The 19563-nt window shown below is 36.7% G+C and overlaps 1 protein-coding gene across 1 annotated transcript in view; it reads left to right on the top strand.

Moving 5' to 3' along the window:
* Positions 1-563: 563 nt before the first annotated feature.
* The window catches only part of brinp3a.2 (bone morphogenetic protein/retinoic acid inducible neural-specific 3a, tandem duplicate 2), a 30178-nt gene continuing 11178 nt past the window's right edge, over positions 564-19563 (top strand). Inside the window, exons 1-2 of the mRNA XM_026998807.2 lie at positions 564-1111; positions 10724-11028. Of these exons, the coding sequence (XP_026854608.2) occupies positions 10832-11028 (197 nt within the window). The 5' untranslated portion in view covers positions 564-1111; positions 10724-10831. The remainder of the gene's footprint in view (positions 1112-10723; positions 11029-19563) is intronic.

The following is a 19563-nucleotide window of genomic DNA, read 5'->3' as shown; positions in this document are numbered from 1 at the left end:
ATGCCTTGGGAAGAAATTGAGAAACATGCCTTTATTTCCCATATCTTTTCCACAGGTGGGGACAAGTTCCAGAGAAGGGAATAACGGGGCACAAAATGGCTGGCTAATCATAAAGTTTATCCTTTGTCTTAGGGAAACGTTACTTCTGAGGAATACTTACATTTACTAGTCATTCAGTCAGGTTTTGGTGCACAGCTGGTACAATTCTGACACTTAGTGTCAACAATCCTCATTAATATTAAAACTTTATTAAATGTATTTTCTGGGAAAAAGTTCGACATTCCACTATATTAGACACATAAAACATCTAAATATAGTACACTTGGTAAGTAACGGGCAAAACATTGATTATTCCTAAATAAAAGGCTCTTTAGCTTCGAATGTAGTTATCATTCCCACCTCGTCAACGGTTTTAAGCATATCCTCCAAAAAGCCATTACAGAGGACTACTTGTGTTTTAAACATGTGACTAACTGGGGCGGGGGGAGCATCAAAGAAGCAAGGCATCCGTGTCTGCTAGCGGCTGTCCATTGAAATTTGGTTCCCTCACAAACTGACACATACACGGACGACGACGATGCGGAGTAGGAGGGTCAGGCAGAGCACAGTTGTCGTTGACTTTATAAAGGAATTTAATCGCGATTCATAGGCATTTTGCACTGTAAAGCATTTCCGTGTTGCAGTCAGTCGCGGCTGTAAATTTAGCGTCACATCCTCACGTTTCCTCTTAATTGTTGGACCGATAATCTATTTCTATTTCGCTCTCGCTGTGATTGTGGCATGTCACTATATGACTAAAGGTCACTGAATCCGCTCCCAGGAACATTGAAATAGCAATCGGATAATCTAATTCTCGTTCATAATGGAAGCAATTTGTTACAGAAGTTCATCAGTGGACTAAGGAACTAGCACGGACTGAAATCTTGTGGCGCTGACTTTAGTTGGGTTTATGTCTGACACAAGAATTTCCATCAGTTCCCTGCGTATTCGATTTAAATTGTGAAGCAAAATAGTCGTCTGATGAATTTGGTCGCGTTGGAAACATGATGTGTACATTTCAGCGAGGAATGGGACGTGGTCCGATGAACTTTGAATACTGCTCTTTGCCTTGGTGAGTTACGATGATTTTGTGTGTGTTTGTTTTGGGGTTTTTTGTTTATTTGTTTGTTTGCTTGCTTTTCTTTAATTGTCCGTCGGGTATTAATACTTGTAAACTATAGAATCCACTCTACGTATACTGTACTTTGTAAGTTTATGTTTCATAATTCCACTGTATTCTCACGGTGAGCAATGAGCAATGAGCAGACATACGCGAGCACACTGTGCTTATTACACGCCTTATCTGAGCTAATGAACTACAAGTACAATCCCCCAAGAACACGTATTTGATGCCATTTGATGTGTTTCATGTATTTAATGCCATTTGTTATTTAATAGGCAATCTCTCTCCCTCTCTATCTGTCTGTCTGCCTGTCTCTGTCTCGCTCCCTCTCTTTTGTACGCACACACACACACACACACACACACACACACACACACACACACACACACACACACACACACTCCTCTGTGCATGCACACACACAATAACTTTTTGTTGATATTTCCACAAGGGACCAAATATCCCAAAAGTGGCGAGCTTTGAGGTGAAATTGTTGTGACAAATGTTAGTGATGCATGAAATACCATCTTAAACTATTCACAAACCATTTGTCCAGTGATTGACCCATTTAAATGTATGCCTTTAAGCCTCAATCAAAGGCATCAAGATCAAGCAATGATTACTAGCAGTTCCTCCAAATAAATCAACTTTATGAGGTATTGCACCAAAGAAACAGAACAAGCAAGGTTAAACTGAAGTATAATACACCATCATGTTCATGTAATATTCAGAACTCTGTAAATGGGAGACCCAAGCTTGCTGAATACTGTTGCATTTTATTCTGTATTACATTGAAGACATGGTTTCTGTGTAGAATGAATGGAAGACTGTATTCGTAAATCATGTTCACTGTATTTATTGGCAGCACTGGGATGCATCACAGTGAGATCTGGTGAGATATTGTGCAGTATATCAGCTCAGTTTGTCACAGATGGAGCAACTGTGCTGCAGCACAGTGCTTGGAAGACTCTGGCCAATGGAAAGAGCATAGAAGCAAATGCCCTGTGAGGATTTTAGCAGAGCTCTGTTATGTGTCTGTTTATTACCCACAGTGGGCACACTGTTCAACATCCTCCTGATCCAACTTCAAAGCCTGCACAATACAGAGCTTAGAGCATGACATGAATGCTCTGCTCTTTCAAATGTTTGTGTGTGTGTGTGTGTGTTCTGCTGAAATTTCTTTCCTTCAATGATTCATATACACTCATTTTATTATGTACACTACTATCATGTACAGTTACAGACTAGTCTTTCTGATTTTGTGCATGGTGCATCAGCCATCCTCTACCTCATTTATCAATGTTTAATTTAATGACCAAATGATCAGTGGTGACTTTATGTTATTTGGGTGGAGGTACATTTTCAGCTCAGCAGTCACACTGACATGGCAGCTGCATTGGAACAAGTGTATCAGAACCAGCAGTGATATTCGAGTTTTTATACATATTGGGAGTGGTCTGCCACTCAAAGATATCCAGACAAAAGCAGCACTGTGGTTAGAAACTGAACAATGATCAAATCCAGAAGATGTTTAGAAATTGTTTATGGCACAAATGGGCTATATTCCCTAACTGTACACATCTGAGTTGCATTTACGAAGTAGGTGTTTTTAATAAACTTGTTTGTTGAATTCAAAATATATTAAAATAGTTTGAATAATTTGTAGTCTAGTTTTATATTTTATGACATACCAGTGATGAATGAATGTAGTGGGTGTTTCCATGTATGTATGTAAGATATGTCTGTTTTATGGTTCATAGCCCTCCAAGTCGATAAGTACAGCTGCTTTCACATTTCTTGGTTTGCTTCAATGTGTGAGTTTTCCCACATTGGTAGCTACATTTTTAATGTCTTTATATCGACCATTAAAACAGCATACACAAACATCAGTATCTTATCCTATCTACTTGTTCTCAATGGTTCATTCAGCACATCCAAATGTGTAATGGAGCCCGAGATCAGAGGCTGGGGGAGCCAGACTGATCTCTCTCAGTCAAGTGAATGTGCCATAGTGTGCCTCATTGGAGCCTTTTTTCTTCAAATGGCTATCTACAGGTAAAGTGGCTCCCTAACAAGTCTTCAGATTAATGAATGACTCATGCACTCATGCTCTGATACAGCTATTGTACTGCATCAGAAACCCCTGGCCTGGAGAGTGATTGGCTGAGCATACAGTAGGCGGGCAGACCTGAGCATGAGAGAGGCTTTGGGCTGAGCAACTATAGCTCATTATTTTATGATAATGAAGAAAACTGGCAGATCACTGAATCTGTCCTGACTCTGGGCCTTATGTGAGACATGCAAGAGAAAAGAATAGGCTTAGGAAGATTGGTTTACTGATTAGAGCTTTATATTTATTTGTTTACTTATTTTTGTGCAATTATAATGACAAATCCTGGAAGTTTTAAGTTGCGCTGACAAACTGCCTGACTATTCAACTACATTCCATTCCAAGTAGTATATTTTTTAACACACAAAATTATTCACATATATGTGCAGTGTGTTACAAAACAACCATATTTTTTTTGTCTGTTTTAGGGGGACCCTCTAGGTCTCTTCCACCAGGTGCACCAGGTTGTCTGGCTTTCATTTTTAAGGGAGATCATTTTTTTCATTTTTAAGGGAGATATGCTTTACTGGCATTTATAGATGCTTTTTCTTTGCATTGCTTTAAGCCACACAGTGATATGTGGCCAAATAAAAATGTAAAAGTACTAAATTTACAAGCAAGAGAGCAATAAAGTGGTAACTTTTTCACCTCCTCTCCTTTCACATTTCAAAGAGATTTTTATGGAACTTGTAATCTATTCTTTGTTGTGTTTTATTGCAAAATATGTGTTCCGATTACACACATTTTAATTCAATGAACTGCTCTGTTTAACAGTCATGGTTAATTGATTAAATCTAAATGTATGCCTTGCATTTGAATATATTGTCTATATATCAGTAGCTGTAAGGATAAATTTACAGACAAGACAATATGTATCACACAAAGACAATAATTCAAATGACCTTTTTACCAATCCTCACAAGATCAAAAGCAAGTGTTAATTCATTATACACTGTCTAAAGTGGTGCCTGTTGATGCAACTAAGAGAAAACAATGGAATTTGAACAAATCCTATTCTGTTCACAGCATGAAAAGTACACCTAGTCTTACAGTACCTTTACCTTGTTTAGAAATAAAACATACTTTCATTTTCCTGTTCCCTATGTCCGTGGCATAAGTGCAATACTCACTAGCCATTTGTTATCATTGTTAAGAATACCTGCCCTTACTGAATTCATGGGGATCTGAATTTTGGTTTTCATTTGAGCTCTTATGTTTATTTTTTGGTCTCATAAACTAGTTTGTTTTCTGTTTTTAAAAGATACAGCAAGGTTAGACAGAATGTCTGATGCAGTATTCATTACCTGATGCAATGGATTTCAGTCCTGCATACTATTCACTAAGATTTTTGTTTTATTTCTGTTTGTTTAATATTTATTTTATTGACATTTATGTTCTCTTTGATGCACTACATTTCCCACCTTTGTCTTTTTGTACACCTCTTTTAGAACTCATTAGCACTACATAAATAATTATGACTTGCAGTCATTTTATTTTTACAAAGGATTGTTACCATACCACTTAATGAATATTACTGTTTACTGTCATGGGTTACATAAGAAGAGGGTTCATTAGGAGCAAAAACGTATTACTCAGCACAGAAGGGAGTATGGAAAGTTTATCGGCTCCTCGGTTTATCGGTAGTTGACTTTGAAGATGGATTTTAGGGTTGCTTGAAGACAGACTTTCATATGTCAGAATTACACACTGGATCCTGTGGAAGAGCCTCCATTGATATCTTTTAATCAGCCTCTCCTCTCAAACACCCAAAGCCCTTCATTCACTATCATCAGACATACTTGAAAAAGGAAATGTCATTTAAAAAGTAGTTTGCATATTTGCATATTCCCAGGAGAGTTTGTCAAACCTCAGCACCTTGAAAGAGCTTTCATGAGACTCAAACAGATGTTGAGAGAACTCAGATTTGGTAGTTCCCAAATCTCATTACTCAAGGCCATTTGGAAAAGCAATAGCTTTGCATGCAGTTGGTCTGACACTGGAATGAATGTTTATCTGCTATGCAGGGTGGAGTTGAATTCCATGCCATTAGGATACGAGTGAGTGGAGCTGTTGATGAGTATGGGGTAGCAGTGGTTTCTGTTGTTTTTGGATTGTCTGTCTAGTGCAAATTTTAATTTAGGCCTGTCTGATTTGAACACCAATAATCTTCTGCTGTAAGACAAAAAAGTTTGAAAACTATTAGCATGTTACATAAATGACAAAAACATTATTACAGTGTAGTGATAGGTAAAATCTATATATACTTATGTATATATAAAACAGGTTTATTCTTCAATCTCTGACCCATTTTAATTTATACACAAAAGGAATTGCCATAAATCCAGATTATAATTATATTGATTATTAATAAGCACATGCTTTTGTGGTTTTTCTCCCTTTTGTGTGTGTGTGTGTGTGTGTGTGTGTGTGTGAGAGAGAGAGAGAGAGAGAGAGACCTTTGTCTGTCCTTAATCTTAAAGTACAAATGAATGTCTGCAACTAGTGAGTATGCAAACAGAACAAAATAGTACACTATTTAAATTGCCTTTTTTCCATTTTGACTGCCATTTATATAAAATTATTCCCTCTTATTACTAGAAATAGCTATGCTCTCAAAATGATTTAACCCTCTAGGTAAGGACACAGGACCTTGTCATAGTTACCATTTACATGACAAATTACAGAGCATTTCTCTGGCCAGTATAAGCCTTGCCATTTGGGTATAAATGTTCTCAAAACAAAGTTAAATTGAAAGTTGTGTCAAGCAGCAATGCTAAAATGAATATATATTTCTGTCTTTATAAATAACCTTTGAGAGCAATTAAAAAAAATATTTGAAACAAATTTGGCTCTTAATTGAGTTGGGGCAATGGGGGTGGCATTGCTGGAGACTCATTATTACAGTACCTGAAGTATTATGTTTTATTATTTTGTTGTTGATGGTTGTACTATAACAGACAGTTAATTTGCAATGTGTTAATAAGATGCTAGGTTGCTTCACAGCTAACTGACCATTTAATGTGTCATCATCACAGATCACTGAGAAAAAAGAAATAGTGTAACAGGGGTGGGTGACAGTTTGAGTTAAGCCAAAATTATGTTTTAAAAGAGGGATTATATTATTTTACACTAAAGAAGAAATTGACTATATAAGAAGATAAATGGGTTAGAGCAGCTCACTCAAGACCTACAATTAAAATAATTCCTATTGCTTCTAGTTCAGAGTGAATCTGGTTAACGGCACTGACTGTCAAATGATGTGCTTCTACAGTTTTGTTCTCATTGTCTCTGAGTGGGGTTATATGATTATAGATGTTCACATTCTATAAAGGAACAGTAGCTCTGCATAGATGAATAATTATGCATTCATTTGATCTTTGTTTGAAGAGTGATCAAAAATATGAAACTTTGCTAAGAGGAATCTTCCTGAATCAGCATACCATCAGAAAAATAAGCAAAATAAAGCAGGTCAAACTGTAGGTCTAGATAGCTATGTGGATATTATTTTGGGGAAAAAATGAACTATTTTCACTTCTGTAATGCTTGTAGTAGTGTGTTGAATTCCATGGTCAGCACTACTCAGTGTGCACAAGTTTTCCTAAGGTGATGGATCTCCACAGATGGATTTGTAGTGGAAATTTGAAGTAAATCTTATTGCCTCTCATAGCTTATTTTCCACATCAGTTTGCCTAACATGGTGCCTAATGCAGAACAGGTTACATTGTATTGTCATACAGGTGCTGTTATTCTGTTTTAGGTGTGGTTATTCCATTTTTATTCCATCTGTTCTTGTTCATTGACTTTAAAATAGTGACATATACTGATTTTATTTATCCAGATGCATTACTAAATACTCAGTAGAACTAATAGTAAGAAAATATTAAAGATATAAAGTTATTCGAATAGAATATCAATGTGAAGCTCTCAAGAGCACCATATAAACAATGATTTGGCACATGAGCAGAGGAACACTGAATTGCTACACACCCCTTTTTCTGTGGTTCACCGTAGCGTCGAAATAATGCTACGTTCTGGGATCCCTGCTGTGCACTTGTGTTTCATTGGAGCAGGCTCATCATTATGCATGGAGGAGTGCGGGTGTCTATGTTGAAGAATTGGATGTCATGCAGCAAAAAAGCCAGCTTTTAAATCTGCCATAATCACAGCAGAAGTGCTGTAGGCCAGATTGGAGTTGTGTTCAACCTGTTATGGATCTGCTTATCAGACTATTACATTGTGAGGTTTTATGAGATGAGCACTTAGAAGCACAGCATACGAAAGAGGACTTAAATAAGGATAAAGGCAGTGAGTTGACCACAAGGGATTCCTACATGTTTCTGATGCAATTTAAATTTTATCCTGAATATTTTATATGAAATTGTCAGGTTCTACATGTGACAGTACCATTATTATGTGATAAATGTCAGCACTGAATTTTTATCAGTGTATTGAAAATTGCTCATCATAGTACTCTCGGGATTATATGGTTAATTATAGTCTTAATAGTGGAACCCAAACATTGATGTACCCTATCCTATTTGGTCCATTGGTGATATATTTTGTAGCTAGGTCCACTTAGTGCTTGTCTCTAGTTAAAAGCCCTATAATCAGGAAGCTTTCGGAGCTAAATTACATGTAAATTGATGCCACTCTAGTCAGCATCAATGAAGTAAACCTACAAAATATTAAACCCCTGTATGGATAACGTGCATTCTAAAAAATGCTTGAATCTCTTACTTATTTATTTCGGTGCACAATGCAGCATATGAAGTGTCATTCCTTCAGTAATGTGAATATCAACAAGAAATAAAAATGAATTTAGACCAAAAGACCCTCTTTATGACTTAAACACTTTTAATAAACTCTATGTGTCTTTACAGATACACAATATTAGCGGGATGAAATTTGAGGACCACCCACACATCTGCTCACATGGCAGACAGTTGTCATCATAATATAGTAATGAGCCTCTTTTCCAACATCTGCTTCAGTCGTGGCTTCAGGAAATGATTGACAACACATGGCAAAAAAAGGAAATTAATAATAGCAGGACCAGAACAAAAAGGTAGAACAGTAAGAGGAAAAAAAAAAACAGATTTCAGATAGAGGAGGTGGGAGCATTATATGTATCATTAATGGAATACTCTCCAGAAGTATTGTCATTCATGGTAAAGCTAACCAAAGTAGGTTTTGAAAAATATCATTGTTTTTATTATCTTAACATTACACTGAAGAGACAATGTTTCAGTCAGGTAAAACTGATTTTAAAAATACTGTAATCTTGTTTGCTAAGATATGAGGAGTCTCTTTTTATCTTATATGTTGGATGTAGTTAAAGAATGCATATGAAGCAGGCACCACAGACGTCTAATTCATACAGAATTTCACCAGATTTTTCAGTCCTTGGTCCTTGCTTGTCAGCACTTCTCTTGAGCTCAGCTCACAGGTGTTCAGTGGGGCTTAGGTCAAGCAATTGGGAAGACTGCTGCAGAAGCTTCATTCTGTGGTCAGTGAATCTTTTGTCTGGATTTTGTGGCATGCTTTGGATCATTGTCTTGCTAGAAGATTCAACATTAGCCTTCCAGGCAGAGTCAACTAGAACTAAAACTTGTTGGCATGTTTTGGAATCCATATTTTGGAATCCTAACAACTTTTCCATGGCCTTTTGAAGAAAAACAATCACACCTGTGTTCCAGGCTGCTTCCATGCTTCTCTAAGCCATGACTCATTTTTAAACCAGGCTCACCTCTGATGATATCTTCTAGAATCTGGATTTTTTTCTCATCTTACTGGAGAACCTAGTTTCAACCAAATGTCAAAAAATGTTTACTGAACTACAGGCACTTACACTACATGGTCCAAAGTATGTGAAACTTTATGTTCAGCTTTCAGCTACACCCATTACTAACAGGTTTATAAAATCAAAGACATAATCATACAATATCCATTGATAAACTTTTGCACTGGAATGGGTTGTACTGAAGAGCTCAGTGACTTTAAACTTGACTGTGTTCATAGGATTCCACCTTTGATACAAGTCACTTTGTGAATTTTCCACCCTGCTAGATCTGCCCCGATCAACCATAAGTGCTAGTATTGTGAAATGGAAGCATCCAGGACCAACAGCTCAACCATGAAGCAATAAACGACCCAAACTCACAAAGTTGGGCTGCCCGTCTCTGAAGTGCATAGCACATAAAAATTGTGTATGTTCAAATGCATCATTTTCTACAGAGTTTGATACTGCCTCTAGAAGCAACATCAGTACAACAACTGTGCATCAGGAGCTTAATTCAATGAGTGTCCGTGCAGCTGCACACAAGCCTAAAATCACTATGTGCAATGTGAAGTACTGGCTGGAGTGGTTTAAAGCTTGCCATCAATGGATTCTGGAGCATTGGAAATGTGTTCTCTAGAGCGATGAATCACATAGAGCCTACACAGAGCCCTGACCTTAGCCCCACTCATCACCTTTGGGATGAATTGGAACCTCAATTGTGAGCCAGGCCTTCTTGTCTGACATTGCTCAATATAGTCAGATGATCAGGTATCTGCATACCTTGGGTCATATGTTTGTGGTTCATTTACATCACAAGCTTTCTCTTGGTAAGCCTACCAAATAAATTGTCAGTATAGAGAAATTGTAGCTTTAGACACTCTAGGATGAAGGCAGTGCCTCCAGTTGACAATTGAACTAAGTTATGACCCTTGAGCAATCATCATTGCTGTGCAGTGGCATAAAAGCTAACCTTTTTACTGCCCCTTTGTCTTCTTTATTTTTTTTGGCCTGCATTTCACCTTACTTATATGCACAATTCAAAAATGAATTTATGGATAACCAAGAGTATGAAAGACTTAGGTGTGCATGAAAAGATAAAATGTGAATGTATCACTGTATGTCAAATAGATTTTTCTAGAGATGTCAATAACTAACACAAATTTATTGTGTTGGTCTTTACCAATGAAGCCATTCAATCTGGAAAGCACTGTATTTTAAAGTATGGATTATAACGAGTTATATGTATTAATTTGTGAGGGATTTTCTTTTGTAAATTTAATGTAATAATGTAATTTGTGTCATTACATTGGATAGACTGAATGGATATGGTAACATAATCCCACCACAACAGCTGGTAGTTGAATTAGGAAATTAGTTTTTTGATACTTTTTTTTTCCTCTGGAAGAAAAAAAGCAATCATTATCTATAGAAAGCCTTTGAGTGAATATTTTATTTCAATTTTTGATAAAGAGATTATTCCCATAATGAATAATCTTTCTCCTCAGTCCAGTTCATTGTCCTGAGGCAGTGTTTATAGCCTTAAGAAAGATGGAAAATTTCTGGCTAATTACTTTTGTTTTGTGTTTGTGTGTGTGTGTGTGTGTGTGTGTGTGTGTGTGTGTGTGTGTGTGTGTGTGTGTGTGTGTGTGTGTGTGTGTGTGTGTGTGTGCAGGTGTACATTCTGGGACAGGAGGCCATGCTGATGTCCCATTCTGTGTGGTGGAGTGTGCTCTCACCTCAGTGCCTGTGCTACTGAAAGCCTGTGCTGTCTGGCTTCCCCATGGCTCTATGGAAGAAGCTGCTGTCTCTCAGCCTCCATTGCTGGTTGGCTGCTTCTGCCACTCTGGCTGAGCAGGGACCTACTGGGCCCCTAGACTGGCTCCTCTCAGACAAGGGCCCCTTCCACCACTCACAGGAGTATGCTGACTTTGTGGAGAGAAACCGTCAGGGTTTTTGCACCCGGTACAAAATATACAGGTAAGATACACATACATAATAAACATACTTCTGTTGGTCAACTAATACTCCTCATCTTTGAACTGGAATAATTCTGACTTTGTTATTTGTACTCCTATATGTGTTTTGCAAGAGCAAATTGCTAGCAAAGTTTAATTCCCAGCATAAGAGTGTTTATATATATATATGTGTGAATGTGAGCTATAAATGTGGATGTTTTCAATACATGTCCAACGTTTGTACTATGCAATTTTATCACCCCTATCTTCATTGCCGAATATTCATGTTGCTCAGGTATAAATGTATTAATGAGGAAAACAGTGAAATATTGCAGTCTATTAACAAAACAAAACCATACCTAATTTAAGATGCAATCAGCGATGTTGGTGAGCTAGCTGAGTATTGAACAATTACAACCCAGTAAAGACATCTCTTGTGATAAATGTCTTCACCACAATAGATATTAAAAAGCAAGTTTGAATCTGCCCTTTTTGAAGTATGTCATATTCATTTGACTGACACATCAAAAGAGTGTCAGTGCATTTATTGGAAGTTGCTGATTTCTGAACAATATGTATAATCAACAAATTATAGTATGAGCTTGATCTATCAGGCATGCAGCATGTTGTTTTTATTACAGGAAACTAATTGGCCACTTGGGAGGCTTGTTTTACCAGTCACCTTCTATATGCCTGTAATTTGTAGAAAAAAATATTGATGTCCCTCAAGAAGGTGGACGTATTCCAGAGTTGTGGATTATTTATTATTCATATTCAATATAGTATTGCCTAGAATTCAAGACTAATTTATCCACATAATTTTCAGAGCTGCATGAAATAACATGACACGTACATTTTGTGACATATCACATACCACTCTATAAAGATTTTAAGATTTAAGAGTAATATGATTGACTGAAAAGATGTTTGTTGCCACTATACTCTCCCATATTCCACTTCAACCAATGTGGCACAGATATAGCTTAAATATAAAAGTGTGTGTGTGTGTATGTGTGGTGTGCGTGCATGTGCGTGCCTTTTGGGTTCACCGTCATGTCTTTGTTATACATAGTAACAACTGTGACTGCACTCCAAAAGCATTTCCCATAGTACCCAATAGTTAATTATTATATGGATAGCTTAATGGTGGCCCTGAAGGTGTTTGCTCAGGAGAAGCAGCATGTTTACACAATCATCTGGATCCCATGAGAAGTATTGGTTATGCAAGGCTGATGTGATGAAGTCATGGTCTGCTGTTTATCCCCAGTGTGCCAGTCCTGAGACGTAATAATAATTTAGCTGCAAACATTAAAAATTACAAATACTTCTGCTGTACATGAAATTGACTCTTATAGTGTGAAGCAAAGTGATGGGCAAACGCTTATTTGATTAATTGATTTTTAAAAAAGAATTTCTACATAATCTATGACAAAAAGGATTTTGACATATTTTTTATGCACTTCTTGGTGATAACTGAAGCCAGTTAATAATATACTTAATAGTCCAGCCTTAAATTGGGTTTAAATTGTGACTGTCCTTGGCAAGGGACCCCTGAAACCTAATGAGATCAATGTGCAGCTGCATCCTCTGCTTTCCTCTTGCTAAGTGTTTTATCAACACATCTAGCTACCTGCATTGTGACAGTAGGCTTCAGGGCTATTACAAAAACTGTGTTCAAGTGTACCCCTTACAGATTAGTTTCTTTTGTACAAAGAGAGAACCTCCATGCTAGGAAATGACAACAACTAAACAACTTACGAAGTGCAGCATTAAGCCATAGTAAAGCAAATGTATGATATATTTTAGCACAAAACATTAATACAGTACATGATGTGCATAAAAATGAAACATGGAATTCAAAGAGTTCTAGAAGCTTGCATGAATGGTGTCAGAAGCATGACATATAACGCTGATCAACAACTCAGGGTCAAATTCGGTATAGTTCATTAAAGTTCAATTAAGTGCTACAGAGACCTGCATGATCTAATATCCCTAGCCTTCTGTCGGCCTCTGTCCGTGTGCCTCTGTACACAGAACCAATTTTAAGTTGTAATAAAATGACACCATGGTTTGAAATTGCCTGATGGATCAGCAACAGAAGATTGCATGCTTCATAAGATTACTGTATGTACATTGCATTCAGCCAAATGCAGAATAATTTATGCTCATATACATTTCTTTTTTATTTATGGTGCTGTTTTCTCCTTTTGCTGTGCATTATTTGTGAACTATATGATCTATTTGTTTAAACATAGTGACTAATCAGTGTCTCCCCTGAAGATGATTAAGGAAAGAAACCACTCATTCAGTTATTTAATTTTATTTTTGATAGGCTATTTCTGGTTTGTTTGAGGGTCTTGGGTGACAACTCCTGCTGTTTTGGAATATGTAGTACTTGGTTGTAAAATTGATAAGCAAATATTAGTACAACAATTAAATATATTACAATTTATTTAATATTAAATATAAAAAAAATTGTATGCTCTTATTTCCAAATTTTCCTAGTTTGAATAATAGCTTTCAGAAATACCTGGTTTTATATTGTTCTGTGAATACTTCAGGTGACTGACCTATAAATGCAGCACAAGTGTTATCCCTCCAACATTTTTAAAATGTATGTATTTATTTATATATTTATAAACTATTTATATATTATTTACTGTATTTATTGCCTATGAGTATCAAATGCCTTTAGTCTTCATTCCTTCATTCATAACAAATAACAATCATTAGTGTGTGTGTGTGTGTGTGTGTGTGTGTGTGTGTGTGTGTGTGTGTGTGTGTGTGTGTGTTTCTTTGTCTAGATAGGGTCCTTCATCAGTGCCCTGTTCTCATTGGTCATCAGTGCTATATTCTCAGTTGTCAGTTTCTGACCACAAGACCACTATTGACTGGATATTTTTGGTTGGAAGCCCACTCAAAAGCAAACCCCAAAAACACCCATGTACCTGATAAACTTGTAATAACACTGCTACTTTGAGATGAGAATGTTCTGCCACCCAGATGATATCTGATCAGCTGAGTTCTTAGAGTGACCAGTTTGGGTTGAGTCTGTAACATGCACTTATAAAATGCACCCGCATGATAGATGTATGTAATAAAGTGCCCTATGATGGCAAGTACAAGGTAGGTGTTTCTAATAAATTAACTTGTGACTGTTCAAACATGCAATTTCTTGATTTACAAAGTAATAAAAGTACAGAAGTTCAAATACATCACATGTTAGTGTGTATTATAAGTGAAATGTTATATGATGAAGTACTACTGTATGCTTTGTATAAAGTGTGTAATAAATACAGTGATATTGATCACCTTCAAAGATGCAGTACAGGGCCTGGAAAAAGTATTCATACCCCTTGAACTTTTCCACATTTTTTCATGTTACACTTACAGACTTAAAAATTTATATTTTACTGAGATTTTATGTGATGAACACAAAGTACCAAGTAGTTGTGAAGTGAAAAGATACATGGTTTTCAAATTTTTTAAGAAATAAAAATCTGGAAAGTGTAGCGTGCATTTGTATTCAGCCTCCTTGACTCAATACTTTGTAGGACCACCTTTCACTGTAATTACAGCTGCAAGTCTTTTGGGGTATGTCTCTGCCAGCTTTGCACATCTACAGGCTGAAATTTTTGCCCATTCTTTGCAAAATGGCTCAATATCAGTCAGATTGGATGGAGAGTCTGTGAACAGCAATGTTCAAGTCTTGCCACAGATTCCCAATGGGATTTAGCTCTGGTTATATGTTTAGGGTCATTGTCCTGCTAGAATGTGAACCTCTGCCCCAGTCTCAGGTCTTTTGCAGCCTCTAACAGGTTTTCCTCCAGGATTGCCCTGTATTTAGCTCCATCCATTTTCCCATCAACTCTGACCAGCTTTCCTGTCCCTGCTGAAGAAAAGCATCCCCACAGCATGATGCTGGCACCACCATGTTTAAATGTAGGGATGTTGTGTTCATGATGATGTTCAGTATTAGTTTTCCACCACACATAGCGTTTTGCATTTAGGCCAAAAAGTTCAACTTTGGTCTCATCTGACCAGAGAACCTTCTTCCACATGTTTGTTGTGTCCACTACATGGCTTGTGGCAAACTGCAAACAAGACTTCTTGTTTTTAAAAATGGCTCTCTTCTTGCCACTCTTCCGTAAAGGCCAGATTTCTGGAGTACACGGCTAATAATTGGCCTGTGGACAGATTGTCCCACATAAGCTTTGGATCTCTGCACCTCCTCCAGAGTGACCATGGACCTCTTGGCTGCTTCTCTAAGTAGCTTCTCTAAGCTCTCCTTGCCTGGGCTGTCAGTTTAGGTGGACGGCCATGTCTTGGTAGGTTTGCAGTTGTGCCATACTCCTTCCAATTTTGGATGATGGATTGTGCTCCGTGAGATGTTCAAATCTTGGGGGTTTTTTTATAGCCTAACCCTGCTTTATATTTCTCCACAACTTTATCCCTGACATGTCTGGTGTGTTCCTTGGTTTTCAAGATTCTGTTTGATCACTAATGTTTTCTAACAAATCTCTGAGGTCTTCACAAAACAGCTGTAGTTATACTAAGAATAAATTACACACAGGTGGACTATATTTGCTAATTTGGTGACCTTTGAAGGCAATTGGTCACACTGGATGTTATTTAGGGGTATCAGAGTACAGGGGGCTGAATACAAATGCACGCTATACTTTCCATATTTTTATTTATTAAAACATTTGAAAACCATGTATCATTTTCTTTTCACTTCACAGTTACTTGCTACTTTGTGTTGGTTTATCAAATAAAATCCGAATAAAATTTAAATTTATAGGTGTAACATGAAAAAATGTGGAAAAGTTCAAGGGGTATGAATAATTTTTCAAGACCCTGTAAGTCACGAATTGTACATAATTTATGAATTAACATGTTTGTTTCATGTCGCAATGCTGAGTTCAATGAAATTCATTATAATTCTGGAATGATTATTGTCATTTGCTAACTTGGAGCCTTAGAGAGTGACATTTTGAAGTGTGCCTAGCCTGAACAACCTCTAATCACAATCACCAATCTACATTAAAGGACATCTGCAACCCACAAGAGCACAAAAAATACTCCTGAACACTCAGTACTCATACATGCTTCTCAGCAAATGCCATAATAAGGCTCTTCACATCTGTCTTCTAAATTGATATTGCTAGAACTAAGCATGTGATGTATATTTCAGCAGACACTGATCAATAAATTTATTAATTCATTAGTGCTCCTGTAGCTTACATGGTAGATCAGGTAGAGTAAGGGGCCACAAATATTGTCCTCCTAGTAAATATGTAAGACACAATTGATAAGACACACTTGATAACACTAAAAATGAGATGAAAAATGTGTTAACCGCATGATGTCTTCATAGTGACCACTACAGTTGTACTGTTTTTTTGTTTTTAAATTAATTCTAATTTTTCTTCATGTCTTCTACATTTATGTATCATTAATATCTGAACCTTGCAGCAACATGAATATTCTGCCATGTGTATATATAAAAAATTGTTGATTTCTGCACAGCTAAATGAATCATTTGCTAGAGCATGAGCATACACTCTTGCACTTAAATTTAGTAGCAATACATTATAAACCATATCCCTAACTGCAGAGACAGATATTAAATATTTCAGTGAGCAGCTACAGCTGACATCTATGGATTTGTGGGAATTTCTCTATGAATTCCTCCATATTCTCAGATATTAAAACGCTGGAATTTTTCATAGGCTGAAAACAATTTTGCAGCAGAATTTTCAGTGAATACTTTGCAAGATTAATAGTCGTATGTGCCCATGCGATTAGTGACTTCTTAATACTTATTACTCTGCATTATCGTAATTCCTTTGAGAGGCTCCTGTTATGAGCAAGGTTGTGTTTGAAACGGACAATCACTCCTTGACAGAGAAGTGACATTATTCCAGCACAGAGAGCTTGTATGAGCAACAGCTTTATTTTCTCCTTGGAAGTGCCAAATTCACATTAATCTCACTTGATATCCACAACACTTGCTTAGGATTTTAGTTACTGGGATACTTAAAGGAATATAAGGTAGAGATAATCAGCAGAGCATGCAAATGCTGTTATTATCTGAACTCTGTTTCACAATAAAGGTTTCACAGATTGTGTTGGTATTTTTGGTCTGTTCACAAGAAACATGCAAAAAAGCCTTATATCACTTGCTGACAAATAGACAGGCTATCAAAATGTTCAGATTTGCCTGATCTCTGTATGCCAGCTACGTTCACTGCATGCAAAATGTGAGCAGATATAAGAGAATGAGACAGATAATAATGGTGTTACAGGTTAATGTCTCTGTTGGAGAAGTCTCATGTTGTTCTTATTTCTGAGATCTGATTGCTTATTTCTGAGATCTGATCTCTCAATACCAGAATATGTTCTTCTGTCTAACTTTTATGGCACAGGGTCTGAGCAGTGCTTTAACACAAACTTCTCTACCTATTTCCACTCTATTAATATGCTGATAATTTCAGTGCAAAACATACCAGGAAAGATTAAAAGTGACAATATTATTTTCACAGCCAGCTCTATCTCCAAGCATGGCATTGTTTTTCTGCCAAATTTTAATAATCTTCAATGACACAGAGAAGATAAATTACCAGAAGTGGTCCTTCTAGTTACAATGGTGTGTAATAGCAATGTCCGGGTAATGAAAGTGCAACATCTCATCCCTACTTCAATTTTCCACCTTTTCACTTGATTGAATTTGAAAGAATTTTAATGAGCTCTTTCTCACAAATGGCCATCCTTGTTTATGGGGATCACATAAAGAGTGTTGGAAAAAGATTCTATGCTCATAACAGCTAAATATGAGTTTTCTGTACACCACCTGCTTAATTGATGCATTGCCAAAGGGTTGTTGCCATAGACACTGATGAACACAAAGATAAAATATTCACAGTTCTCTGTCTAACAGAAGTGGGGAATTTAGCTACAAATTGCTTTTTAAAGGTCATGTCATAAAATGCTACCTCCTTCTATGATAGTTAAGCTTATTAAAGAGATTCCAAATCTTTTTTTAATCATCCTTATCTCAAAGAAGGAGAAAAAGATCAATTCTAGCTCTTAGCTCTTAGTACCTTGTTTTGTATATTGTTTTTTTCTGTAATAACATGCATTTATGAGAACTCAGAAAAAAAATCAATTAAGTATCTTTAGTGTAGTATAAAGATTCCTTTAGCATGGTACAAAAATGTGACCACGGAGGTGTCAGCAGTGGAGACTGATAGATTGGTAATGGAGTTGAGACTGATGATGGCTATGATAAACATCTTATGTAGCTTCAGGAAGTGATTCATAGAGTTGCCAATAAACTGCTTTCTCTCCCTGTTTTGGGTTAGACCCACAAGGACTCACAAATGTTTAAGATAAGAAAAGGCAAGCTTATCATGCTCAGCAGTAGCTGAGGAACAAAATGACAGGGAGATTTTCTCCTACTTCTACATTGCAGGGAACCTTTGAGCTCCTGAGGACTAGCTCAGAACCTTTGAACTGCTGAGGGCTAGCCACTGCTCCCAAACCAGCTCTGCCAGTTTAGTTGAAGATGTGGCTTATGATAATGCTAAGTGAAATTGAGATAAATCATCAAATTTCATAAAGCCAGTAGCCCCTACCCCATCTGATGTAACAGCTCATGCCAGGTATATTGAGTGGTTCACAGCAGTTATATTTATATATCTTATTAAATATCTTATCCAGAACAAAACAACTTGAACCAGACAGTAGCATGCACTTTAATCCTAATGTGATTTCATGTAATTCTATTTTGCCTCTTATGAATTGCAAAACAGCAGAAGGAATTAAGAGTATTTTCTGGAATGAATCAATCAAGCATCTGGTCAGGAGGCTCCTGTCATTACTTCTGATTTAAAGTGATAGATCTCCTTTCAAAAGGTCATGTCAGCTCCATCCATCACCTGGGTATGAGGCTGCCCACCATTTTTCAGATGACTAAAGGCAAGTGGGGAATATGCCATCATTGGTGAGTACTCTAAGGATGTGTGAGATTCATGGCAAGGAGATCTTATTACCCTCTGAAAATGCTTGGTTTTTTTTAATTTATGGGTGATTCCACTTGATGAGGAGAGTTGAGAAGGAAATAAGGAATAAAATGAAAAGTGAAGGGGTGACAAAAGAGCTTGCTTATTTATTTGCTTAAAAATGAATGCAAAATGTACCTTTTATGTAAACAACGTAATGCATCATCAAGTAGGAGAAAACCTATTTAAAGTAATTTATGACATTGAATCCAAAAGTAGCAAAAGCTCTTTAGTCAGAAGTGCTTGAACTCTTCAATTAATTATACCTAATTTCATAGCATAACTAATTAGTTTCTAGGTGAATATTCTCCAGTGTATGATGAATATTTATAAAATGTATGCATCCCAAGACCAAGGTTATTTGTCTTCATTTGTGAGGCTTTTCCATGGATTTTCCTTTATTTTTAACATTCTGATATACTGTAGATGTCATCGCTAGGTAGACTTCTATGGATCTTCCTGTCAGTGCAGATTTCAATGATGAGTTTATTAAG

This window comes from Electrophorus electricus, chromosome 3 (assembly GCF_013358815.1).
Source record: "Electrophorus electricus isolate fEleEle1 chromosome 3, fEleEle1.pri, whole genome shotgun sequence".
In the NCBI taxonomy this organism is placed as follows: Eukaryota; Metazoa; Chordata; class Actinopteri; order Gymnotiformes; family Gymnotidae; genus Electrophorus; species Electrophorus electricus.
The sequence above is the reverse complement of the archived record's forward strand: the minus strand, read 5'-3'. Positions and strand labels throughout refer to the sequence as shown.